The sequence below is a fragment of the Mobula hypostoma genome, chromosome 5 (genome assembly GCF_963921235.1).
Source record: "Mobula hypostoma chromosome 5, sMobHyp1.1, whole genome shotgun sequence".
In the NCBI taxonomy this organism is placed as follows: Eukaryota; Metazoa; Chordata; class Chondrichthyes; order Myliobatiformes; family Myliobatidae; genus Mobula; species Mobula hypostoma.
Window position 1 is genome coordinate 186,388,194 of NC_086101.1, and position 27,606 is coordinate 186,415,799.

Here is a 27,606-nt window from a genome sequence, read left to right on the forward strand (position 1 = left end):
AGAAGTTTACTTTTATTTGTGTGATAAATTCTCTGTCCCTCAGTTTTATATTTTTTGTAGATGGTGCTATAGGCAATTCGTGTGACTTGCTTCACTTTAGTAGTACATTATTTTTGTTGTAATCTTAATAAAACCTAGAACATAGAATAGTACAGCATAGGAGCTGGCCCTTCAGCCCACAATATTGTGCTGAACCAATTCAATTAGTCATCAAATGGACAACTGATCTCTTCTGCCGACACACAAGGTCCATATCCTTCCATTTTTCTCACATTCGTGATGTGCCTATCTAAACGTTTCTTAGAAGTACCCAATGCCCCTAATCCTGAAGCAATACAAATGCACTGAAAACATTACGAATACTCAACGAGTCAGGTAGGAGGAACTCAAAAGGAAAGTCAAAGTAAATTTATAATCAAAGTACATATATGTACATATACTACCTTGAGTTTCATTGTCCGGCAGGTATTTACAAGAGAATAAAGAAATACAATAGAATTGATGAAAAACAATGCATAAAGACTGACAAACAACAAATGTGCCAAAGAAGACAACTTGTGCAAATAAAAATAAATAATACTGAGAACATGAGTTCTGCAGTCCTTGAAAGTGTAGATTGTTTCTTCTGGTTTGCAGTCAAGAAGAAAGAGCAAGACATTTCATTGCAGGATTTACAACCGAGTGCTATCCGTTCATCAGTCCCTCCCTCCCCTCCCCAAGTTACTGAAACATGTCCTCAAATTGTAATCATTGCCTCCTTCAAAGTAGGAGCTGAAGTTTCTAAGCAACTGTTTGCTAACAGACTCTGAGAATTTGCCAGTGTGCATTCATTTCTCATGTTGTTTGAGCTCAGATTGTCCCATGCTTCGTGTTCCCTTATAGAGATGCCCATGTTAGCTCCCACCACTTGCTGCTGGCCTCACTGGTGTGTCAAGCCCTTTCTTGTTGTTTTTGAATGTCTCCGACATTTACTGAAGGGAAAATTGTTCAAATCATGCAGAAATTAAAGTAGATAATTTTAAAATATTTTAACACCATATGCAACTTGTTAATAAAGCATGAATTAAAGTAAAGTGTGGAGAGAAAACTCTTATCATTTATAGAAAATGAATTGAAGCACTGGATTGTCCTAGAGAGATATAGCACAGAAAGAGGCACTTTGGCCAGCCAAGTCTGTATCAGCCACTCACTTTACACTAATTCTACATTGATCTCATTTTTTTTATTCTCTCTTCCCCACCTCCCCCCTCCCCCTCCGAATTCTCTTCTACAAATAGGAGCAGAATTACGCCACACGAGGAAATCTGCAGATGCTGGAAATTCAAGCAATACACATCAAAGTTGCTGGTGAATGCAGCAGGCCAGGCAGCATCTCTAGGAAGAGGTACAGTCGACGTTTCGGGCCGAGACCCACCGTCAGGACTAACTGAAAGAAGAGCTAGTAAGAGATTTGAAAGTGGGAGGGGGAGGGGAGATCCAAAATGATAGGAGAGGACAGGAGGGGGAGGGATGGAGCCAAGAGCTGGACAGGTGATTGGCAAAAGGGATATGAGAGGATCATGGGACAGGAGGCCTAGGGAGAAAGGAACGGGGAGGGGGGGAAGCCCAGAGGATGGGCAAGGGGTATCCTCTCACTATACCCCTTGCCCATCCTCTGGGTCCCCCCGCCGCCTTTTCTTTCTCCCTGGGCCTCCTGTCTCATGATCCTCTCATATCCCTTTTGCCAATCACCTGTCCAGGTCTTGGCTCCATCCCTCCCCCTCCTGTCTTCTCCTATCATTTTGGATCTCCCCCTCCCACTTTAAAATCTCTTACTAGCTCTTCTTTCAGTTAGTCCTGACGAAGGGTCTCGACCCGAAACGTCGACTGTACCTCTTCCTATAGATGCTGCCTGGCCTGCTGCGTTCACTAGCAACTTTGATGTGTGTTGCCAAATTACGCCATTCAGTTTATTGAGTCTGCTCTGCCGTTTGATCATGGCTGATTTATTTTCTCTCTCGACCCCATTCCCCTTTCATTTTCCCACTATTCTAGTACTTTCAATACTTGGTAGGCTTAAATGAGATCCCTCCTTACTTTTCTAAACTACAGCGAGTACAGGTCCAGGGCATTCAAACACTCCTCATACATTAACCTCTTTTTCGCGAACCTCCTCTGGGACCATTCCAATGCCAGCATATCATTCCTTAGATATGGGACCTAAAACTGTTCACAGTACTCTGAACATGGCTTGACCAATGGCCTGTGAATCTTGTTGATCATGTGAACCAGTTACCAGCTGCCAGCAAGTGCCAAAGCAGGAGGATAAATATTTAACCAGATTACATCCCTGTGTGTTCACAGTTAATGCTCCAGCTTTCTGATGATAAGCTGCAGTCAGCTGATCCCCAAGGTCCCAGATGTTTTTAACAAGTGTGCCATGATTAAAGAGATACCTCATTAGACGCCTACAGCTCTGAGCTCTATCACGTATCAGAAAAGATTTCTAAAAGAAATACTCTATTAAGGCCTTCTTGATCACTGCCTGTCACAGAAAATATAACAAATAGGACTGAAGTATTGCAGCAATTTCAGGAGAAGATATTTGACAGTATTTGAAAGAGTTTCTTCCCTTGGGAACAGTTGTGAAGGCTGTATTTAAATTGTTTCACGAATATGCTTCATATTCTAGAGAAATCGTTTATCTCAGCCATGGTATTTTCTAACTGTGTTGACTGTACAGTGGAAGTTGGTTTGTCCAGTTTTGGTTTTGAATATGACCTTTGTAGTTTATGCAGGTTATAGAGTTCCTGCAGGGTTTCACAGCCTCAGAGAAACAGGCAGTATTTGGTCATCTCATTTGAATGACGACTTTGTCTCACAGCTCCTTCATTTTGTGTTTGTAGTCAGAAAGTCAACTGAGAAATCATACAGAGTAGAGGGATTTTTGCCCACGCGTACTGAAATATTTTAAAACCGCCCCCCCCCATCTGATTTCAGCTCTATAAAACTCTCGTTCATCCACATTTGGAGTATTGTGTTTGGTTTTGGTTGCCTCATTAAAGGAAGGATTTAGAAGCTTTAGATAGGATGCAGACGAGACTTACTAGGATGCTGCCTGGATGAGAAATCATGCCCAGTGAGAATAGGTTGAGTGATTTAGGACTTTTCTCTTTGGAGTGAAGGAGGATGAGAGATGACTTGATAAGAGTTGTATAAGATGAATAAAGGTATAGATAGAGTGGAGAGCTAACACCTTTTTCCTGGGGTGGAAATGGCTAATACAAGAGGCCATAATTTTAAGGTGATTATTGGAAAGTACAGGGGTATAGAACATAGAATAGTACAGCACAGTATAGGCCCTTTGGCCCACATTATTGTGCTGACCCTCAAACCCTGCCTCCCACATAACCCCCCACCTTAAATTCCTCCATATACCTGTCCAATAGTCTCTTAAATTTCACTAGTGTATCCGCCTCTACCACTGACTCAGGCAGTGCATTCCATGCACCAACCACTCTCTGAGTAAAAAACCTTCCTCTAATATCCCCCTTGAACTTCCCACCCCTTACCTTAAAGCCATGTCCCCTTGTGTTGAGCAGTGGTGCCCTGGGGAAGAGGCACTGGCTATCCACTCTATCTATTCCTCTTAATATCTTGCATACCTCTATCATGTCTCCTCTCATCCTCCTTCTCCCCAAAGAGTAAAGCCCTAGCTCCCTTAATCTCTGATCATAATGCATACTCTCTGAATCAGGCGGCAACCTGGTAAATCTCCTCTGTACCCTTTCCAATGCTTCCACTTCCTTCCTATAGTGAGGCGACCAGAACTGGACACAGTACTCCAAGTGTGGCCTAACCAGAGTTTTATAGAGCTGCATCATTACCCCACGACTCTTAAACTCTATCCCTCGACTTATGAAAGCTAACACCCCATAAGCTTTCTTAACTACCTTATCTACCTGTGAGGCAACTTCCAGGGGTCTGTGGACATGTACCTCCAGATCCCTCTGCTCCTCGACACTACCAAGTATCCTGCCATTTACTTTGTACTCTGCCTTGGAATTTGTCCTTCCAAAGTGTACCACCTCACACTTCTTCGGGTTGAACTGCATCTGCCACTTCCCAGCCCACTTCTGCAACCTATCAATGTCTCTCTGCAATCTTTGACAATCCCCTACACTATCCACAACACCACCAACCTTTGTGTCGTCTGCAAACTTGCCAACCCACCCTTCTACCCCCACATCCAGGTCGTTAATAAAAATCATGAAAAGTACAGGTCAAAGGTATGTCAAAGGTAAGTTTTTTTTTACAAAGAGGATGGCGGGTGCATGGAATGCACTGCCGAGTGGTGGTAGAGGCAGATACGTTGTAGACATTTAAGAGACTATATTGATGAAAGAAAAATGGAGGGTTATGTGGGAGGGAAGCTTTAGATTGATCTTGGAGTAGGTTAAAAAGTTGGCACAATATTCTGGGCCTAAGTGCCAGTACATTTACAAGGATGTTGCCTGGATTGGGGAGCATGCCTTATGAGAATAGGTTGAGTGAACTTGGCCTTTTCTCCTTGGAGCGATGGAGAATGAGAGGTGTCCTGATGGAAGTGTGTAAGCTGATGAGAAGTATTGATCGTGTGGATAGTCAGAGGCTTTTTCCCAGGGCTGAAATGGCTGCCACAAGAGGGCACAGTTTTAAGGTGCTTGGAAACAGGTACAGAGGAGATGTCAGGGGTAAGTATTTTACACAGAGAGTGGTGAGTGTGTGGAATGGGCTGCCGGCAACGGTGGTGGTTGCGGATGCGATATGGTCTTTTAAGAGACTCCTGGACAGGTACATGGAGCTTAGAAAAATAGAGGGCTATGGGTAACCCTAGGTAATTTCTAAGGTAAGGACACGTTTAGCATAGCTTTGTGGGCCAAAGGGCCTGTATTGTGCTGTAGATTTTCTATGTTTCTATACTATGCTGTTTTATGTTCTAATTCCCAAAAACGCTGGTGATTGCTAAGCCAGTCTGAGGTTTTGTTTAAAGTTAAATCCAGCAAGTTGATGTAATTTGAAATGCAGCACTTGAGGGTGCAATGGAAGCAGATTCAATGTTTAAATCCGAACAAGAGTTGGACTTCCTTTACAGATACTGCCTGACCTGCTGAATTCATCCCAAGTAATTTATTTTTTTGTGCAGGAGTTGAGGTAAAGTTGGCATATTTGGATAATGGTTTATCCTGTTTACCTTGGCTTCCAGCATGATGACGAAGAACCGAAACATTACAGGCCTGTGGACAATTGTCAAGTTAAATAGGATTTACAAAGAGCTGATGGATATAATGGGCCTTTTCTCTACAGTGGGGACGCAATAGCCTGCAGATGCAGGAATCTGGAGCAAGGCACTGCAGGAAGAGCTCAGTGGGTTGAGCAGCATCCAGTGGAAGGTGGAGGGAGCAGTAGTATGGGGGGGGTGTGGTTCAAAGAGAAGGAATTGTGTTTGTTTAGGGTCAAGGAACCTACATCAGATCTTATTGAGAGTCCTGATGCAGAGTCTCCACCCAAGTAACCTTTCCCCTTTCAGATGCTGCTCAACCCACTGAATTCCTCCAACAATTCATTTTTTCTGTACAGCTTAATTCTGAGTATAGGTTTAGTACAGACCAACAGAATTGTAGGTTTGGTTAACATACGTTTTGCACACAGGACATTACTTAGGATAATTAGAGTGCTTTATGCAGTGTGGGGAACCCTGTTAAATGTAGATTTACCAGCGTAATAGCCAGGATGGGGAACTATCAGTAGGAAGGAAATGAGGTAACACAGAGGCACAAAAGACTGCAGATGTTGTCATCTGGAGCTCTGATTCAGGGTCTCAATCCAAAACATCTACCATTCTCTTGCCTCCACGGATGCTGTCTGAGCTGCTAAATTTCTTCAAGTAATTTGTATTTTTTCTGCAGGAGATGATGTAGATTTGGATAAAAGTTGGCATATTTGGATAATGGTTGACAGTACTTACCCTGTCTTCCATCATGATTATGCCAGCCAGAGTCCTAATATGTTCTTGCTGCAAATGAAAAAAAACAACCAAATTATGGTGAGTAGATTCAAATCATTGTTTTTCTTCCATTCTGGAAACCTGAGCACAAAACTGGAAATGGTGAGGTATTTCAGGTAGGGCAATGATGGCCTCTGTTTAAGATACTGTACTATGCAAAATTCTTAAACGTATCTATAGCTAGGGTGCCTAAGACTTTTGTACAGTACTGTATAATCAGATGAATTTGTAAATAAAAGGAAGAGCAATTTTAAATATTAAGAGAGTTATCCCTGATGGCAAATACATACATGCCTCCATTATCATTTAATAGTGATTATCTGTCCATTATCTCTTTGCTATCGTGGAAGCAACTGAGTGGCATTACTACAATGCTGACACTTCAGAAAAATGTCACAGGTTGTAAAGCACTTTAGAATGTCCTGAAAGGGCATGAAAGATGTCATAAAAGTATAAATCTTTTTCATACCAAAGACCAAATGAGAGAATGTGATCATTTCAGAGTATTTAAAATTCTTGTAACATGGCTTGCCATTTCACTTGCCTGAAATTAAATTTGTTCCTTGACTCTTATTGACTTCCAGTTAGATTTCTGTGGTTCTACTAAGAGATTACATGGCTATTGGGCAGGGTGGGTGGATAATAGTTGATTGGCGAGGAAGTGGAGTGTCAGACTGGCCGTAATTGTGTGTGTGACAGACTTACTGGTCTCTTTCTGATCATTAGTTTCATACCTAAAAATACGAATTGCACAGCTGTCTGCACCATGTTGTGGCTTATGCATTAAGCGTTATTGTTTGTTGACCGTGCTGATGCGTCCTCTAAAGTGATTTGATGATGTACTGTGTCAGGTTTCCCGGGAGTTTCGGTATATGGGGGTGGGGAGGAGGGGAAATCCTCCCAAATCAGCAAGAGATTACATTAATCAGCAACAATAACCAACTATTGATATTAAAAGAGCATCACATGGACAGAAAGTGGTATTACAAAGGATTGAGGCTTTCATGAATAACCATTATTCTGTCTGATTGCTAAAGATTACTGACCCTCAAGATGGCACAACTTCAAAGGCTTCTGCACTTAAATAGAGGCGTAGAAAAGGACAATGATAGGTCAGTCACTGTGATCTTTGTGTCGCTGCTTTCACTGAGTTACACATCAAAGGCAGCTGCCAGGTGGAGAATGGATCGGTTTCTTCTTGAAGTATTGGGTGTGGGTGTTTGAATTATGATCGGCATTAGGTTACAGTTGCTTGTGTTTAAAGCCCGATGTTTTGTTGCTTGAGGTTTCATTTTACATTTGTTGGTAGTGTTTCTGTTAACAACAGGAAAAACAGCAAATGTGAAGCCTGTGTGCAAAGATAGACTTGACTAAAGCTACTGAATGGTTTCAACATGCTTCACTGCAGATTTCTACTTGGCTGTGCTAATCTTGTGGTTTATTAAATTCTCAATACCTGTAATTGAGATTAATTGGTAGAAATTTAGTGGATTATGTTACTGGACTTCAGAAGCCCAGCAAATAAACTAGAAAATTAGGATTCACTCTCTTTCAAACAGCAATCAACTGCCCATACAATGATGCATTTACAAAGAAGGGACACTCTATTTTGTTAGGAGTTTGAGGAGATTTGATAAGTCACCAGAGAAACTTTTACAGTTTCTGTAGAGTGGAGAACGTTCTGACTGGTTGCATCACAGCTTGGTACAGCGGCACAGGATCGCAAGGAAATGCGGGTGGTTTCAGATTCAGTCAGCTCCATCACATGCACAACCCTCTGCACTATCACGGATCCTCACCATTCTGGGACCTGTCCTTTTCTTGCTACTACCACTGGGGAGAAGGTACAGGAACCTGAAGGTCCACCCAATAGATTTAGGAACAGTTTCTTCCCCTCCACCATCAGACTTCTAAATGGTCCATGAACCCATGAACCCTACCTCACTATTCCTCTACTTGCTGTATTTATCTTGCTATTTCTAATAATTTTGTTAATGCTGCAGCAGTCTTCACGTCATTTAGTTCAGGAATGATAAACCCAATTCTGATTCTAAAAGATGCTGCTTGTTTTAGCTGCCCATTTTTCAGATGCTAGAAATCAAGAATTAACAGACGCAAAATGCTGGAGAAGCTCAGCAGGTCAGGCAGCATTTATCATGTAGATAAACGGTCAATGTTTCGAGTTGATGCCCTTCGTCAGGACTCGATGCAGAGTCTCTGCCTGAAATGCCAACTGTTTACTCCCCTCTATTGATGCTGCCTGACTTGCTGAGTTCCTCCAGCATGTTATGTGTTTTAGTAGTCCAGCTTGGCCTTTAAGAATGGAAATGTGTTCCTCCCAAAAGTGATCTGATATATCTTTGACCATATCGTTGCATCAGTTTGTTTGAATAGATAGATATTTTATTGATCTCAAAGGAAATTACAGTGTCACAGTAGCATTACAAGTGCACAGATATACAAATACTAGAAAAGAAGTAAGAACAAATAAAAAAAATAAGTTACCTCAAACAGTCTAGCGGTGGGGGGGGGTGGGTTATCACTTCTCCAGCTATAGGTTGACTCATTTTAGAGCCTAATGGCTGAGGGTAAGAATGACCTTATGCAGTGCTCTTTGGAGCAGCGCAATTGACGTAGTCTAATACTAAAGTGCTCCTCTGTTCAGACAAGGTGGCATGCAAGGCGTGAGAGACGTTGTCCAGAATTGCTAGGGTTTTCCGTAGGGTCCTTTGGTCTACCACAGCCTCCAGTGTGTCCAGTTTGACTCCTATAACAGAGCCAGCTTTTCTAATCAGGTTATTGAGCCTGCTGGCATCATCCATGTTGTTGCCATTGCCCCAGCACACCACCATATAGAAGATTATATCTGTGACAACAGACTGGTAGAATATGTGAAGGAGAGGCCTGCATACTCCAAAGGACCTCACTCTTCTCAGGAAGTAGAGGCGACTCAGCCCTTTTTGTACACAGCCTCTGTGCAGGTGTTCCACTTAAGTCTGTCATCCAGGTGCACCTCCAGGTTCTTGTCAGTCCTCACCACATCCATGTCCTCACCATCAATAGTAATAGCGCAGGCTTAGTCTTCCTAAAGTCCATCATCATCTCCTTTATCTTACTGACGTTGAGCTGCAGATGATTCAGCTTGCACCATTTGACAAAGTCCTCCACCAGGGCCCTGTATTCATCCTCCCATCCTCCCTTTATACACTGAACTCTTGCTGAGTCATCAGAGAATTTCTGTAGATGACATGACTCAGAGTATTGTAAATGTTACATAACGTTTAATAATGATGAAGTGTAAATTCAACTACAGACCAGTTAGTGATCGTCCTGCTATAAGTGGCTATAGTATTGGGAAAATATGGAATAATAAATGGAAGAATAATGTATTTGACTGACTTGAATTCTTCCAATGCAATATTAAGAGTCACTTGAAATAATGGGAAGAGTTGCTGGGAGAGGTACTTTCATTGTGTACACAGAGTTCAATAAAGACTTTTGGCAGTGTTCCATCAAACGCCAACATTAAGGCCCATGGGATTAGAGAGACAATGGCTTCATGTCCCGACTGGCTGAAGTCCAGAAAGTAAGGTAGAATGATTGATTGTTTTCCATGCTGGAAGGAAGTCTTCAGTCTCCCTTAGGGATCAATATTGAGGCCACTCAGTTTTTCATCTAAGGATTATTGACCTGGACTTGAATATCCAGGGCATAAATTCCTAAATTTCTAGCATAGGACTGGTAAAATAGTGGGTGTTGCCGATATAACGTCATCTATCTATCTACTCAAGTATAAAAAAACTACTTTTGGTGGAAAGAATGAAATTCTATGTGAACTAAGTATTATAATGCTAACAGGGATGCAGGAATGGACACACAAGGCTGTATCCATGCAGCTCTTTGAAGATGACGGGACAAGTTCTGTAGCCAGTTTATAAATCAAATCAGATGCGATTCTGGCTTTATTTATAGGTGGACTGAGAACAAAGGGAAATGAACTGAACTTTTATAAAGCATTGCTTAGCCTTCAGCTGCACCACGGTGTTCACCTTTGTCATCACATTTCGGTAATAATGATGATGCTCTAAGAGTGCACTAAACGGTATACAAAGAGGCCGTTATGGATAAGGGATGGTGTGTGTCGAAACTGGGGAAAAGAAGTGTTTGCCCTCTTTATTGGGGAGGTGGTTTAAAGATTTCAGTAATGTGTTTAAGCAAAATAAGTAGAAGTTATTTTCAGTGGCTTGGCAATCTGAATATACAGATTTCAAAGTTTAAAGTAAATTTATTATCAAACGGTGCTGCCCAGCAATCTCCAGTTTAACACTAGCCTAATCATGGGACAATTTGCAATGACCAATTAACTGGATTGTAGGAGGAAATTGGTGCACCCAGAGGAAACACACACGGTCAAGGGGAAAATGTACAAACTCCTTACAGACGAGAGCGGGAATATTCTAGTTTGAAATTTGTTTTTTGCAGGCATTTACAGTATAGCAGAGAAATATGATAGAATTAATGAAGAACTACACACAAAGATTGACATACAACCAATGTGCAAAAGAAGACAAACTGTGCAGATATAAAAGTAAACAAGTAAATAAATGAGGCGCACCATTTGTCTGTAAGGTTTTAGTATAACTTGTTCTGACTTGTGATCCAGGTGCCTCCCAGAGTCTGATTAGCTTTCATTAGTAATGGTCTTGCCTGCTGTTGACAGGGTGTCATCAGTGATCATTGCAGTTCCTTCATGCCTTTTCCAGTGGAGACTCTTTCATGCTGTGCATAGCCCTATTATTATCTTTTCTCTATTGCCCTCAGGGTGATGGATTGCTGGTGTTAGTTTCCTGATCCAGTTCACGCCTGGACCATGTTACGAGACATCATGCCTAGACAGTTAAGTTGGTAGGGTGCCCTCCGAAAGCAGTGGCTCAGTGGGTTGCCGTCCTCCCTCTCTTCTTCAGAGGATGCAAGTTTCAATTCCTGAGACTAAATAAATGACCCTCCAGTGCAATGCTGAGGAAAACTTCACTGTGGGCCCGAAAGGTCGGCAGTTTATTCCTCTCCATAGGCGATGCCTGACCTACTGAGTTCCTGCAGCATTTTGTGTGTTACTGTTGAAGGCGACATCTTTGGGTGAGATATTAAACTGAGAACCCAAAAATGGGAATATTTTAAAGAGGGACGGATTTACTCCTGGTCCCCTGACCAAAGTTCATCACTCAATGTGGTCACTATCCCAATGCAGTTTATGGAAGCTTAATTAGTGCACGTTAACTTCTTTACAACACTTCAATGGGATGTCCTGAAAGATACAAAAAGTGCAGGTCCTTCTTTAACTCCCAAAGGATACCTCATGGCATTTGGATCAAGGAGAGGGATAATTTTGTGGGAAGAAAGGAGAGTGAGTAGGAAATATTCCAAAAGCTTCCCTCCTGCCAAATACTATAGGGCTATTAAAACAAAAAAACTTCACACCACTGTAAAAGTTTCTTACCCCCTGGCAGTTAATCTGATCAACCATTCTAGTTACCTTCCCACCCCTTCTATCTATTACCCTCGTCACTGCACTGCATTGTAAACACTTTAAACCACACTTTATGATGCAGTTTACATTCTAAACACATGCTGGCATTTATGCACATTTTATTCTATATCCATACTTCTAACATTATTTTGTATAATTCTCATTCTTTATAATTGTTCAATGTTGTTTATTTTTGTTGCTTGTTGTGCCAACACTCCACAGTAAATTCCTAGTGCGTGTAAATATATATGGTGAATAAGGTTGATCCTTGATATTTCATGAATCCTGTAGGCAGCAGAATATATGTATTTTGACTGATAACAGATTCAGCTGTTTAATCTTGAAAATGTTATGAATATCTAAAGAACTTATGAATGTGTATTCAAAGCCTTCAACTCTGATACTGTTCCAATTGCTAAAAGTGGTCACTGTATTCAGGATTTTAAACACTGTTATGACTGAAATAGAAGGTGACCTAGAAGATCAGTGTAGCGATGATTCTCAGGCTGATTAAAATTGCATGCAAAGCCGTTTTATAAGAGAATGCGTCAAAGGATATTTATTTTTAATCATCTACTGCAATATTTAAATGTGATAGGGGAAAGTTTTGTGCGTAGTGCCAGCTAATCTATCTCAACAACTTGATGTTTCAGAATGTTTTATTTTTAAACACCTTTTTGGCTTTACAGCCTGCTTTAAAAGCTTCCATCTTGCTCTTTTCTTTGAAAGTGGGCTCCTCTAGTAATACTGAGTACATTTCCGTGGTAACATAGCGGTTGGCACGGTGCTATTACCACTCTGGGCATCGTAGTTTGGAGTTCAATTCTGGTACTATCTGTAAGGAGTTTGTATGTTCTCCCTGTGACCACATGGACTTACTCAGGTGCTCTGGTTTCCTCCCACACTCCAAAGACATACCTGTTAGTAGGTTAATTGGTCATTGCAAATTGTCCTGTGATTAGGCCAGGGTTAAATAGGTGGGCTGCCGTGTGGCACAGCCTGGTGGGCCAGACGGTTTGTTCTGCGCCGTATCTCTAAGTAAATAAAAACTGTCGAATGCTTGATATTTGCATCATGTATATCAAACTGAGCACCTTTGGGGAAATGATGATCATAAATACCAGGGTGAATTAACGAGCCTGTCATCCCATAGCTCAGCACCCTGTCCCATCTCTCAATCCATTACCCTCCAACTTCAGAGTACAAAGGAAACTCACAGTAAAATCACTCGGCCAATTTAGGAATGAGATATGAAGTTAGACAGGGGAGTGGGAAATGGGAAATAAAGCAAGAAAAAGATCCAAGTTGGCAAGCATCTGTGGGAAAAGACACTTAAGTCTTTTTGGTATGGAGCTCTTTGTCAATACAAGGATGAAGTGTCAGAAGTGTTTACTCTGTTTCTCTTTTCATAGAATCTGCCCAACTTGTTGAATCTTCCCAGAATTTTCTATTTTTATTTGAGATTTCCTGTATCTGAGTTTTCGTGAATTGGGAGTAAACGCAAACTGTAATTATATACCACTATACACCTCGTTAATGCAAGTATCGAATCAGCCAATCATGTGGCAGCAATTCAAAGTATACAAGCATGCAGACATGGTCAAGAGGTTCAGTTGTTCAGACCAAACATCAGAATGGGGAAGAAATGTCATCTAAGTGACTTTGACCATAGAATAATTGTTGGTGTCAGACAGGATGATTTGAGTATTTTCAGAAACTGTTGATCTTGGGTTTTCACACACAGCAGTCTCTAGGTTTACCGAGAATGGTGCAAAAACCAAACGTCCACTGAGCTGCAGTTCTGTGGGCAAAAACGCTTTGTTAATGAGAGAGGCCAGAGGAGAATAGCTAGACTGGTTCAATCTGATAGGAAGATGACAGTAACTCAAATAAGCAAGTGTTACAACAGTAGTGTGCAGAAGAGCATCTCTGAATGTTGAATCTCAAATTGGATGGGCTGCAGCAGCAGAAGACCATGAACTTGCACCCAAAGGCCACTTTGTGAGGTACAGCAGGTACCTAATAAGGTGGCCACTGAGTGTATCATCATCATCTTCCCATCACCACAAAATCCATTGCATTCCAAACAACTCCCTCCTTCTGGGCGTTACGCAGTCTGCCGAGAGAGGAAAAACAACTGGGCTATATCCTTCTGGGTTATTTTAGTAGTAAAGCTATGAAAAAGAGCCATTAGTCATCTAGCCTAAACAGTTGGTGAACACTCGTATAATGGAGGGATATCTGAAAGAAGATGTATGTTTGTTGTCACTAATAAATCTGACAAGCCTTTATAGCTGACAATACTATAAAAAGCCAGACAGGAATTCAGGAGAAACTTCTTTATGCCTAGAGCAGTGGAATTTGCTGCAGCACTTACGGGAAAGCTCAATATTGTCCAGTAGAGGAGGAACAGAAAGGTAATCCTTCATTTAAGCAAGATGGACTCAAATTCAAAGAAACTCTGGGAGCACTGGCATGTGCCATGAGATTCATAGGACAACCACAAATTTGTTTTTATTGGACCTGTATTCTGCATTTGTGTCAATCCTCAACTCCATGCCTTATGTGTTTATGTAGGAGAACCACCCGCCACCTCCACCGCCACCCCCCTCGAATGCTACAGTTACAACGTGTGCTTCTAGCTCCCCACGACCGTCGCTGGGGCCAGTGGACCAGGTGGCACACCCGAGGCCACAAGTGCGACCAAATATGTAAGTGTGCGCATGTGTGTATTTAAATCTTCAAATGCAATTTTTTTATAATCATAATCTAGTGGAAAAGAATTAAGCTTGTCCCGTGTTCCCTTCTCAGGGTGAAGGAGGTGGCTGATGAATGAATTCCCAGTTTGTTCAGAACTTGGCTTTCACACTTTCAGTTTGTAGTGTGGTCAGCCACTTAAGAACTAGCTTTTGTACCGGTAGTTAATAGCATTATTCCTATGGTACTCAGTTAGCCACACCGGCATGGGTGGTGTTCACATGTTGCATAAGCAGAATATCAAAAAGGTTCAGTTGAATATCCTGAAAAAATAAGGATGTGGTGGAAAAAAAGAGGCAAACAAAGTTCGAGCGAGAGAGACTGTTAAAAACAAAGAGAAAGACATTTATAATGTCTGCAATTCTTTATGGGTAAAGTGAACTGAATTGCTCAATTTCAGTGCCTATAACTTCAATGCTATTCTATAGACAAGAAGTAGATACCTATTTATTCTTTCTCTTTCAAGAAGGGGAGATGTAGTGGTAGTTAATAGTGATTTCCTGTGCCAGTCAGTTAGGCAGTCCCGCATACTGTACAAGCAGAGTATCAATGAAGTTCAGTAGAATATCCTGCATGCTGGCCTCCTGGTGTGCTCTGCATGGTCCCCTCAATATCAAACACAACAGCTTTAATCAAATGTTTTGTGAGGTGTACAGTGATCACTTTAATTGCATAGACTTCGTTGAAAGAGAAGAACAGATCATTTGGCCCAGTGACCAAGATCATAGAATCCTGTATCAACTTGCCTTCATCTCAGCTAAACTGAATCTCTTGTCCACAGACAACTGGTTCAGGTCACTGCGTTGTTAGTTTAATGCTTCAACTACCAGACTGGCTTAATTGCGGGTGTATAAATCTCTTGATCGGAATGGTTAGTAATATGCCTATTTAGAGTTAAAGTTAAATTTATTGTCATATTCACAAGTACATGCATGCACAGGTGCAACGAAAAACTTGCCTTGAGTAGCATTGATGATACATAGCGTCATATAATCACCATTCACAAGAAAAAACATAAATTAATCATAAATATTACGTGGTAACACAACTGAAACAAAAGAAAGTCAAAGTCCATTTTCGTACACAGGGGTCATGTTGTTGCTAAACTGTAGTGAGTTGGTTGGTTCAAAAACCGAGTGGTTGACGGGTGAACCTAGTGGTATAAATGATGGTTAGATTGCATACCAATGATGCTGCTAATAGCAAGTCAGGATGTACTGTATAATAAAAACAAGAGTGGTACATTGTAACCCCATGCATTGTGTATGGGGACGTATCACTTTCAGGACATAATTTATAACTGAGTGCGTTGAACGCAGTCAAAATTGGAACTCTCCCTTCTATATCTATATAAGCAGTTTCTAGCTCTAAACAAGGCCAACATGCCTCCTCTCACTAATTTTTCCTGTATCTGCAGGTATGTTGCTTTGTATCCATACACACCCCGGAAGGAAGATGAGCTTGAGCTGCGGAAGGGTGAGGTATTCCTCGTGCTTGAGCGCTGCCAAGATGGGTGGTTCAAGGGAACGTCGATGCACACGGGCAAAATTGGTGTTTTTCCTGGGAACTACATGGCTCCAGTAACAAGGTCAGTGAGTCCTCCCAAAATAAGGCATTGTGTAGACGGTGAAATGGTCTCGGACTGGTAATTCAAAAGGAATGTAAGAACGATCACAAGGTGCTCAGCTTGTTAGTCAAAACATATCTGGTTTGCTCATACATACAGAAAGGTGCTGGAAAAGGGCCAGTATCCCACCAACCCTGTTCATGGACTATTTGACCCACTCCCATCAGGGAGGAGGCTACGCGATATCCATGCCAGGACCACCAGACTCAAAAATAGTTACCTTCCCCAAGTAGTAAGGCGGATCAACACCTCCATCCAGTAACCCACTCCGCTACCACTACTTTATCATTTCCTGTCAGTCAGCTTATGTACAGACACTCCTGTGACTAGCATCACTTCTTGGATGTATAGACAATCAATGTATATAAGCTATCTTATGTATTTATATTGATTATGTTTTTTTTATTATTGTGTTCTTGATCTTGTTGTGTTTTTTTGTACTGCATCGGATCTGGAGTAACAATTGTTTTGTTCTCCTTTACACTGACCAACCTTGAATCTCATATACTTTAGCAAGGAAAGCTGCAAGTTTTACTAAGACTCCAGTCCCACTGTGATGTAATTGACTATACAATACTTAATTGTATTAATAAAAGGTCTTGCAGAGAATAATAAGATATCATAGGTAACACTTTTCTTGGAGCCCATACTGTAAAAAGAAATAGTAAATTAACTTAGCAGTATCTTATATGGAAAAGCTCATAAAGAATTTGAGCATACAGATGTTCTTATATAATCAAACTGCTCTCAAAATCAAATGCAGTAGGGTAATTTGTTGTAGGAAGTGTAACGTATGTGCAGAGCAAGACCAACAATGGAGTGGTGGAGTAGAACATTTTTACTAAGACACACAGGATCATCTCACAGTGCTGGGTGACGAACCTGCCCCACTGAGATGAAAATGTGCATAATATAAAGCCTTTGCATGGAGAGAGAGCATTCTGCATGTGGGAGGACAATCGATGGACCGCGCAATCAATTGACTGCATGCGCACTTGCCACATTTTCACAGTTGATCTGATACAGTTTAGGAAGACCAACTAAAGGTTTGCATTATTTTAATTGTGTGAAATATTATTAGTTCAACATCAATTTCTCTTATGTCTGGTCATTTTACCCCTCCCCATCCCTCTTCTTCCATTCCCCACTCTTACCTCTTCTCTTCTCGCCTGCCCATCACTTCCATCTGGTGCTCCACATCTTTCCCTTTCTGACATGGTTGACTCTCCTCTCCTATCAGATTCCTTCTTCTACAGACCTTTACCTTTTCCACCTATCACATTGCAGCTTCTTACTTCATCCCCTACGGTACTTACCTGGCTTCACCTATCACCTTTTGGCTTGAACTCCTTCCCCTCCCCTCACCATCTTATTCGGGCTTTGCTCCCTTTCCTTTCAAGTCTTGATGAAGGGTTTCAGCCTGAAACGTTAACTGTTTAATCATTTCCATAGATGCAGCCTGATCTGCTGAGTTCCTCCATCATTTTGTGTGTGCTGCACTAGTTACCTAGTCTTTTTTTTTTGATTTTGTATTACTACTCAAAATGAATTTTCTAATCTTGATACTAAGTTGTAAATTTGGCCGGACTATTTTGGGCTTAACTGTGGTGCAGAGGGCCTGGAAAGTACGAAGTTAAGCACGGCAGAAATGTCGCTGACCAAGGTGTAATTGCAAAGTGCCATTTTGAACAGACTTCTTCATTTAATAGGTTACCCAGAATATGAGAGGAAAACTGGGCAACCAAGAATAACACACACAAAATGCTAGAGGAACTCAGCAGGTCAGGCAGCATCTGTGGCGATGAATATGGAGCTGACCTTTTGGGCCATGACCCTTCATCAGGTCTGGAAAGGGAGGGGGAGGGGAGGAGTTATTGGAGGGTCTAGGCATGAAACATTGGCTCTATTCTCTCCATTGATGCTGCCTGACCAGATGAGTTTTGTGTTTTTGTTGCTCTGGATTTCCAGCATCTGCAGATTCTCTTGTGTTTATGATCCAGAAGTAAGGTTATGTTGACTGTTCAAAGCTAAAGGTTGAAATAAAACATAAAACAAAAACTTCTTTATTTGAACCACTTGTTTAAAAAAATATAATTAGTGTTTCATTATAGCTGCAAATCATTCTCAAGCATGGTAAATGATCTATATCAACACGCACAAAATGTTGGAGTAGCTGAGCATGTCAGGCAGCATCCAAGGAAATGAACAGTCAACGCTTTGGGCCGAGACATTTCTTCAGGACTGAAAAGGAAGAGGAAAGACATCAGAATAAAAGGTGGGGAAAGGGGGAAGGAGGATAGCTAGAAGGTGTTAGATGAAGCCAGGCAGTGGAAGAGATAAAGGGCTGGAGAGGAAGGAATCTGATGGGAGAGAAGAGTGGATCACAGAAGAAAGGGAAGAAGGAGGGGCACCATGGTGAGGTAAGAAGCGATAAGGGGCCAGAATGGGGAATAGAAGAAGGGAAAAGATGGAACTTTTTTTTAACAGAAAGAGAAATCGATATTCATGCTATCAGTTTGGAGACTACCCGGTGGAATATAAAGTGTTGATCTGCTACCCTGACGATGGCCTCATTGTGGCACTCTGTTATTGTATCTTTTGTGAGGTTTCCAATATTTTGTGATGCCTCTGGGTCTGTAGTCGCCGGAGTTTAGAAGAATGAGGGTGGAATCTCATTGAAACTTACCAAATATTGAAAGGCTTAGATAGAGTGGACATGGAGAGGATGTTTCCTATAGTGGGGGAGTCTAGAACCAGAGGACACATCCTTAGAATAGAAGGACAACGCTTTAGAAAAAAGCTGAGGAGGAATTTTTTTAGCCAGAAATTCACTGCCACAGGTGGCTGAGGAGGCCAGGTCATTGGGTAAATTTAAAGTGGAGGTTGATAGGTTCTTGATTAGTAAGGGTGTAAAGTGGTACAGAGAGAATGCAGGAGAATGGGGTTGAGAGGGAAATAGATCACGATTTGTAGACCAAATGATGGAGCAGACACTGTGGGCTGAATACCTAATTCTGCTCCTATTTGTTAAGGTCTTGTGTTTTAACAACACTAACTACCTGCACTGCTATCTTGAAGGATCCTTGGACCCATGAAGGTGACAGAGAAGCACCAAGGCAACTCTGTTCCTCATTACTCCCTTGGGCATGAACAGTCATGACCCCTAGCTTCGTTCTTGCTTCTAAAATACATCACCTTCTCGATATCCCTTTCAGAATTCTTAACATCTTCTGCTTTGAATAAGCTTTTGATTGCCTCTCCAAGTGCCTCTTAGTTCCTTTTTTGTGCCATACTAGTGAAAAATACCTTTGAATATATTCAAGTACTATTTAATTATATATCGATTAAAGAATGTAAAGAATTGCAAGCAACACACACAAAATGCTGGTGGATTTTGCTGGCCAGGCAGCATCTATAGGAAGAAGTACAGTCGACGTTTCAGGCCGAGACCCTTCGTTAGGACTAACTGAAAGAAGGGATAGTAAGAGATTTGAAAGTGGGAGTGGGAGGGGGAGATCCGAAATGATAGGAGAAGACAGGAGGGGGAAGGATGGAGCTAAGAGCTGGAAAGTTGATTGACAAAAGGGATACGAGGCTGGAGAGGGGAGGGGACCATGGGACTGGAGGCCTAGGGAGAAAGAAAGGGGGAGTGGAGCACCAGAGGAAGATGGAGAGCAGGCAAGGAGTTATTGTGAGAAGGACAGAGATAGAAAAAGGAAAAAAATAATAAATAAGGGATGGGGTAAGAAGGGGAGGAGGGACATTAACGGAAGTTAGAGAAGTCAATGTTCATGCCATCAGGTTGGTGGCTACCCAGACAGAATATAAGGTGTTGTTCCTCCAACCTGAGTGTGGCTTCATCTTGACAGTAGAGGAGGCCGTGGATAGACATGTCAGAATGGGAATGGGATGTGGAATTAAAAAGTGTGGCCACTGGGAGATCCTGCTTTCTTTGGAGGACAGAGCGTAGGTGTTCAGTGAAACGGTCTCCCAGCCTGTATCGGGCCTCACCAATATACAGAAAGCCGCATCGGGAGCACCGGACGCAGTGTATCACCCCAGCCGACTCACAGGTGAAGTGTCGCCTCACCTGGAAGGACTGTCTGGGGCCCTGAATGGTGGAGAGGGAGGAAGTGTAAGGGCATGTGTAGCACTTGTTCTGCTTACAAGGATAAGTGCCGAGAGGAAGATCGGTGGGGAGGGATTGGGGGGGACGAATGGACAAGGGAGACGCGTAGGGAACGATTTCTGCGGAAAGCAGAAAGGGTTGGAGGGAAAGATGTGCTTTCTTTAGAGGACAGAGCGTAGGTATTCAGCGAAACGGTGTCCCAGCCTGTATCGGGCCTCGCCAATATATAGAAGGCCGCACCGGGAGCACCGGACGCAGTATATCACCCCAGCCAACTCACAGGTGGGATCCCGTTGGAGGTGGCGGAAGTTATGGAAAATTATATGTTGGACCCGGAGGCTGGTGGGGTGGTAAGTGAGGACAAGGGGAACCCTATCCCTAGTGGGGTGGTGGGAGGATGGAGTGAGAGCAGATGTGCGTGAAATGGGAGAAAGGCATTTGAGAGCAGAGTTGATGGTGGAGGAAGGGAAGCCCCTTTCTTTAAAAAAGGAAGACATCTCCTTCGTCCTGGAATGAAAAGCCTCACCCTGAGAGCAGATGCGGCGGAGACGGAGGAATTACGAGAAGGGGATGGCGTTTTTGCAAGAGACAGGGTGAGAAGAGGAATAGTCCAGGTAACTATGAGAGTTTGTAGGCTTATAGTAGATATCAGTAGGTAAGCTGTCTCCAGAGATAGAGACAGAAAGATCAAGAAAGGGGAGGGAGGTGTCGGAAATGGACCAGGTAAACTTGAGGACAGGGTGAAAGTTGGAGGCAAAGTTGATGAAGTCAGCGAGCTCAGCATGCGTGCAGGAAGCAGTGCCAATGCAGTCGTCAATGTAGCGAAGGAAAAGTGGGAGAAGGATACCAGTATAGGCTTGGAACATGGACTGGCATCTGCAGATTTTCTCGTGTTTGTATTTTTAAAGAGTTGCAAACTCTTATCTTCTTTCTTAATCTTCCAACTAACAGAGGTATGAGGTTGTACGTAGCAAAACCGACTGGGTCTCCCTTATTTTGAGGAAGAAAACTGAGGGGTGACTCAGGATTTCAAATTATGGAAGATTTTGTTTGTATGCAGAGGCAGAATTTCCATCTGTGAGGAAGAGCATAACCAGAGGCCATCAACAGAAGATAGGGACCAAGCTATTCATTGAGAGCTTAGAAGATTGCCAGCTTGGGTTGATTATGCTGTTTCTATCCTATTTAGTAATTAAAACTGGAGCCCGTATTGTGAAATCAAAATAAACGGATGCAGTCTGTGGTGTGGAGAAGGGAAACTTAATTCCTTACTCCATGCAAAGGGTTACGAATCTTGCTCTAAGCAGTTGTTTGTCAGTCTAGAGTCCCTTCCTATTATCAGATATGTTTGGCTCACTAATTTAATGTTTTAATTGCAGAGCACCATCTGGAGCAGGGCAGTCAAAACTGTCAGCAGTAGTAACAGCACAAGGTGGTCGAGGAACCACCACAGTCATGCCCTTGCCAGCATCTCAATCCAAAATTCCTGGAAACGGCCTGGAGTTCGGCCGACCCATCAGCCCGACGCCTCCGCTCCCCACTGCGGTGATATCAGCGGCACATGCGCAGGCCACAAATCCACAGGCCAAAGTCCTGATGCACATGACTGGCCAAATGACGGTTAACCAGGCCCGCAATGCAGTGCGAACAGGTAAGGCCATATTGGCATGATGCTGTCATGTCTCAGCATACTCAAACTGTTCATTTCATTAAACCTGGAAGAATGAATGCCTTATTTCCTCACTTTAGTTACTGCTGTTTGAACTTGTATTTCTGTAAATTGTAATCCCTAATTGGGCGATTCCCCCACCCCATTTTTGATCAATATTATAACTCTGCAATCCTGACATGGAACATTCCAACCTTCCCAATGACCTCGTCCCAGTCTCCCTGTCTGACATTTTCTATCTCTTGCTTTATAATCCAGGTATTACACTAAAACGTTAACCTGCTGAAATCTCTTTATTCCCCACAGCTGTAGCCCAGGGCCAAGAACGACCAACGGCAGCAGTGACTCCGATCCAAGCGCACAACCCAGCCTCTCCCATCCCCACGACTTCAGTCGCTCTCCAACAAGCCGCCTCCCAGCAGCAGGCTCAGCAGGTCCTACAGACGGTCGCCCCTTTCGCGGTGGGCACGGCTCCCACGGCAGCCAGGCTGGGCGTTGCTCTCACCTCCGCCGCGTCCGCCATAACCCCTCCGAATGTCAGTGCCACAGCACTAGAGGGAGAGCCGTTGGGCGTTGCGACGTGTGCCATCCCAGCCGTTCCCACCACTGCTCCCCCAACGGTCTCAGCTGCTGGTAAATTTGAGAAGGAGAGCAGAGAAAAGGTGAGGGGCTTATCCTTGTTTCCGCTACTGGGGAGCTTCGATCAAGGGGATGTTGTATAACACTGGACAACAAAGATTTTGCTTCCTGAATACCTTTAGGTGTATCTTATGAATTTTGGGCTACTCATCATGAAAATCACCATGAAATTTTATTTCAATTCATAATTCAAGTCAATTAAAATGTTGCCTACAATGTAAGCTGGAAAGTTTCCTATCATGTCCAGGCATGGTTAGGCGGCGCAGCTGCTGCATGGCAGGACAGGTTTTAGTAATAATTATTGGGTTCAGGACTGTAAGGATGGAATTTGCTATCACCAGGCACAAACATTTCTATGAAGGATTTTGATATTTGAGACAGACGCTTCCCAGAATAACAGATGCCAAAATTAAGGAAAGCATTTTTGTTGGTCCACAAATCAAACAGGTCATCAATGACAGGCAATTTTGAAGAATTTCTGGTGGGACCGGAGAAAATCACATGGAAGGCATTCAAGTCAAGTCAAGTCAATTTTTATTGTCATTTCGACCATAACTGCTGGTACAGTACACAGTAAAAACAAGACAATGTTTTTCAGGACCATGTTGCTACATGAACAATACAGAAACTACACTGAACTACGTAAAACAACACAAAAACTACACTAGACTACAGACCTACCCAGAACTGCATAAAGTGCACAAAACAGTGCAGGCATTACAATAAATAATAAACAAGACAATAGGCACAGTAGAGGGCAGTAGGTTGGTGTCAAGTCCAGGCTCTGGGTATTGAGGAGTCTGATGGCTTGGGGGAAGAAACCGTTACATAGTCTGGTCATGAGAGCCCGAATGCTTCGGTACCTTTTGCCAGATGGCAGGAGGGAGAAGAGTTTGTATGAGGGGATGCGTGGGGTCCTTCATAATGCTGTTTGCTTTATTGGTGCAGCGTGTGGTGTAAATGTCTATAATGGCAAGAAGAGAAACCCCGATGATCTTCTCAGCTGACCTCACTATCCGCTGCAGGGTCTAGTGATCCGAGATGGTGCAATTTCCGAACCAGGCAGTGATGCAGCTGCTCAGGATGCTCTCAATACAACCTCTGTAGAATGTGGTGAGGATGGGGGGTGGGAGATGAACTTTTCTCAGCCTTTGCAGAAAGTAGAGACGCTGCTGGGCTTCCTTTGCTATGGAGCTGGTGTTGAGGGACCAGGTGAGATTCTCCACCAGGTGAACACCAAGAAATTTGGTGCTCTTAACAATCTCTACAGAGGAGTCATCAATGTTCAGTAGAGAGTGGTCGCTCCATGTCCTTCTGAAGTCAACAACCATCTCTTTTGTTCGCATTCAGAGACAGATTGGTGGCTCTGCACCAGTCTGTTAGCAGCTGCACCTCCTCTCTGTATGCTGACTCATCATTCTTGCCGATGAGACCCACCATGGTTATGTCATCGGCGAACTTGAACTGTCGTGGGTCAGCAGAGTGAACAGCGGTGGACTGAGCACACAGTCCTGGGGGGCCCCCCTGTGCTCAGTGTTGATGGTGTTGGAGATGCTGCTTCCAATCCGGACTGACTGAGGTCTGCCAGTCAGGAGGTCTAGGATTCAATTGCAGAGGGAGGTGTTCAGGTCCAGTAGGCTCAGCTTTCCAATCAGTTTCTGAGGAATGATTGTGTTGAATGCTGAACAGCATTCAAATGTACGTGTCTTTTTTTGTCCAGGTGGGTTAGGACCAGGTGGAGGGTGATGGCTATGGTGTCGTCTGTTGAACAGTTGGGACGGTACGCAAACTGCAGGGGGTCCAGTGAGGGGGGCAGCAGGGTCTTGATGTGCCTCATGACGAGCCTCTCAAAACACTCCATGATGATGGATGTGAGTGATGGGACGGTAGTCTTTGAGGCAGGACACTGAAGACTTCTTCAGCATGGGGACAATGGTGGCAGCCTTGAAGCACGTAGGAACGACGGCGCTGCTCAGGAAGATGTTGAAGATGTCAGTGAGAATCTCTGCTAGCTGGTCTGCACATCCTTTAAGCATTCTGCCAGGAATATTGTCTGGTCCAGCAGCCTTCTGTGGGTTGACCCTGCACAGGGTTCTCCTCACATCAGCCCAGGTAAGACACAGCACCTGGTCATTTGGAGAAGGGGTGGTCTTCCTCGCTGCCACGTCATTTTCCGCCTCAAAACGAGCATAGAAGTTGTTCAATGCATCTAGGAGGGAGGCATCACCTGCACGGGCAGGTGGTGTTGTCTTGTAGTTGGTGATGTCCTGAATGCCCTTCCACATGCGCCGCGTGTCGCTGCTGTCCTGGAAGTGACTGTGGATTCGCTGGGCATGTGCACGCTTTGCCTCTCTGATGGCCCGGGACAGTTTGGCCCTCGCTGTTGTTAGGGCTGCCTTGTCACCTGCTCTGAAGGTGGAGTCACGGGTCCTCAGCAGCGCACGCACCTCAAGGAACTCAGCGCACTCAGCAACTTCAAGGAAGTTGTTTAAATGTTTTTCGGCATCTACAGAGCACCAAACTACATGCGGCTGGTCGAAAGCATGCTTCAAGCATATAAAACCATGAAATGCAACATGTCACTAAAGATTCATTTAGACTTCTCCCTTGCAAATCTTGGTGCTGTTAGTGACGAGCATGGTGAAAGGTTTCACCAAGACATTGCAGTCATGGAGAAAAGATACCAGGGCAACTGGAATCCATCAGTGCTGGTGAATTATTGTTGGACACTTAAGCGAGAAGCCTCAGACACTGAGTACAAATGGAAATCATTAACAAAATATTTTTAACTTAGTTGAACTATTGCAAAGCATTAGCACCATTATGCAATTAAACACATTATATTCAATAAAAGTTAATTTTTTTCTCCAAATTTCTACATGATATAAGTAGTTTGAAATTATATTTGTGTTCATCTTCAAGAAGTCTATCATAAACAAAAAAAAATTCTGAGGAAGCAACACTTCTGAAAAAATTTTGTTGTCCAGTGTAATCACAACTGAGTCTTACAGGAACACGCACAAAATGCTGGAGGAACTCAGCAAGTCAGGAGACATCTATGAAGGGGAAAAAACAGTCCATGTTTCGGACCGAGACTGGAATTGAAGGCAGAAGAAGCCAGAATAAAAAGGTGGGCAAGGGGAAGGAGTACGAGCTGGCATGTGATAGTGAGAGAAGTTGAACGGGGGAAGTCTGAGGGTAGGAGAGTGGTGGATGAAGTAAGAAGCTGGGAAGGGATAGGTGGAAGATTTAAAGGGCTGAAGAAGAAGGAATCTGATAGGAGAGAGCAGTAGACCATGGAAGAAAGGGAAGGAGGAAGGGAATTAGTGTGAAGTGACAGTTCTGTGGGGAGAAAAGGAGTGAGAGGGGAACCAGAATGAGGAATGGAGAAATTACTGTTCATACAATCAGGTTGGAGGCTACCCAGATGGAATATAAGGAGTTGTTCCTCTGTCCTGAGTATGGTCTCACCATGGCAGCAGAGGAGGCCATGGAAAAACATGTCAGAATGGGAATGGGTAGCCACTGGGAGATCGTGCCTCTTGCAGCAGATGGAGCAAAGGTACTAAACAGTGCAGTTCTTTAATCTATCTTGGATCTCACTGATGTAGAGCAGGCCGTGTCAGGAACACTAGATACAGTTGATGACCCCGACAGACTCAACTGGAAGGAACGGAGATGAGGGAGGGGGTGAAAGGGCATATGCAGCTCCTGTCCTGCTTGCAGGGATAGGTGCCACGAGGGAGATCAGCAGATCGGCACGAGTGGGCAAGGCAGTCACGTACAGAGCAAACCCTACGGAAAGCGGAGAGTGGGAGGAAGGGAAAGATGTGCTTAGTGGTAGGATCCTGTTAGAAATGGCAAAGATACAGAAGATGTGCCGGGTATAGAGGCTCGTGGGTGGTAGATAAATAACTGTTATGACAGCGGGAGAATGAGGTGAGGGTAGATCTAAGGAATATGTAGGAGATGTGGGTGAGAGCAGTAACGATGGTGGTGGAATGGATACCCAGTTTTTTTGGAAAAAAGAGGACATCTCTTATCCTGAGAGCAGATGTGCCGGAGACAGATGAACCATTCATCGGGACTGAAAGGAAGAGGGCAGAAGCCCTATTCTGCATCCCCCCCCCCGCCAGTCCTAATGGTGGGTTTCAGTCTATTTATTGGGTATTTATTTCCCTCCGTAGATACAGCCTGATCTGTTGAGTTCCTCCAGCATATTTTGTGTATTACTTAGGATTTGCAGTATCTCTTGTGTTTATGATATGCTCTCATGCAGTTCTGGTTAGCAATGTAGTTGAAAAGATAAAACACAGCACATCTCCCAAAGCACCAGTGAAGGATGAGAAGCAAGGGCACTGCAGATGCGAATCCTAAAATAGAAACCAGATGTTGCAATGGCCAGTGGAGGAACAGGTGAAAGGGCAAAGGTGGAAAGTCTTCGACGGATTGAGGGCGGGGAGATGAAGCTTTGTCCAAAAGTTGGTAATAACGTGTGAGGGAGTAGAGATGTTCTTAAAGAGGTGGTGTAAATGGTTAGAGTAGATCGGAAAAGGATGGAAACTCAAGATAAAGCCACTTGGCCCAGGATTCTGGCCGAGGGATGTGCATTAGCTACCAGACCAATCTATGGGGTAAATCTTAAACACAAGGGATTCTGCAGATGCTGGAAATCCTGAGTAACACACAGAGAATGTGAAAGAACTTAGCAAGTTAGACAGCATCTGTGGATAGGAATAAAGAGTTGAAGTTCTGGGCTGATGAAAGGTCTCAGCCCAAAACATCAACTCAGATACTGCCTGACCTTTTGAGTTCCTCCAGCATTTTGTGTGTATGAGGTAAAATCTGACCCATGGGAGTATTTCAGAGGCTGGTCTGTTATCCTATCCTGGCATATTCAAAGAGACTGGAAACGATTGGAAGGGGTAGTTTGCACTGGGATGTAGTACTTGACTAATCATTGCAACTAAATTATGTGATGAGGCTTTGCAAAGCAAAGATTCAATTATCAATCGAGATTCAATTGATAGGTGTATTGGTATATATCAGTAACTTCAAAAATAATCTTCTGGAAGTGACCTTATCCCTTTGACATTGAACCCCCACTGGCGTTTCAGGCCTTCACCAATCATGGACTTCAGTGTTTAGTAGAATTTTACTTGTGACAGTAAGCTCATCTGGCCATCACTAAATGTTCAGCAGCCGACACATTACCCAGAAGTGCCAGCTAAAT

General features: G+C 43.3%; 1 protein-coding gene across 1 annotated transcript in view; it reads left to right on the forward strand.

Annotated features, from left to right (window-relative positions):
* The window catches only part of sh3rf1 (SH3 domain containing ring finger 1), a 191,397-nt gene that overhangs the window by 153,404 nt on the left and 10,387 nt on the right, over nt 1–27,606 (forward strand). Inside the window, exons 7-10 of the mRNA XM_063049504.1 lie at nt 14,130–14,263; nt 15,727–15,897; nt 21,445–21,716; nt 22,041–22,396. Coding sequence (XP_062905574.1) covers nt 14,130–14,263; nt 15,727–15,897; nt 21,445–21,716; nt 22,041–22,396 — 933 coding nt within the window. The remainder of the gene's footprint in view (nt 1–14,129; nt 14,264–15,726; nt 15,898–21,444; nt 21,717–22,040; nt 22,397–27,606) is intronic.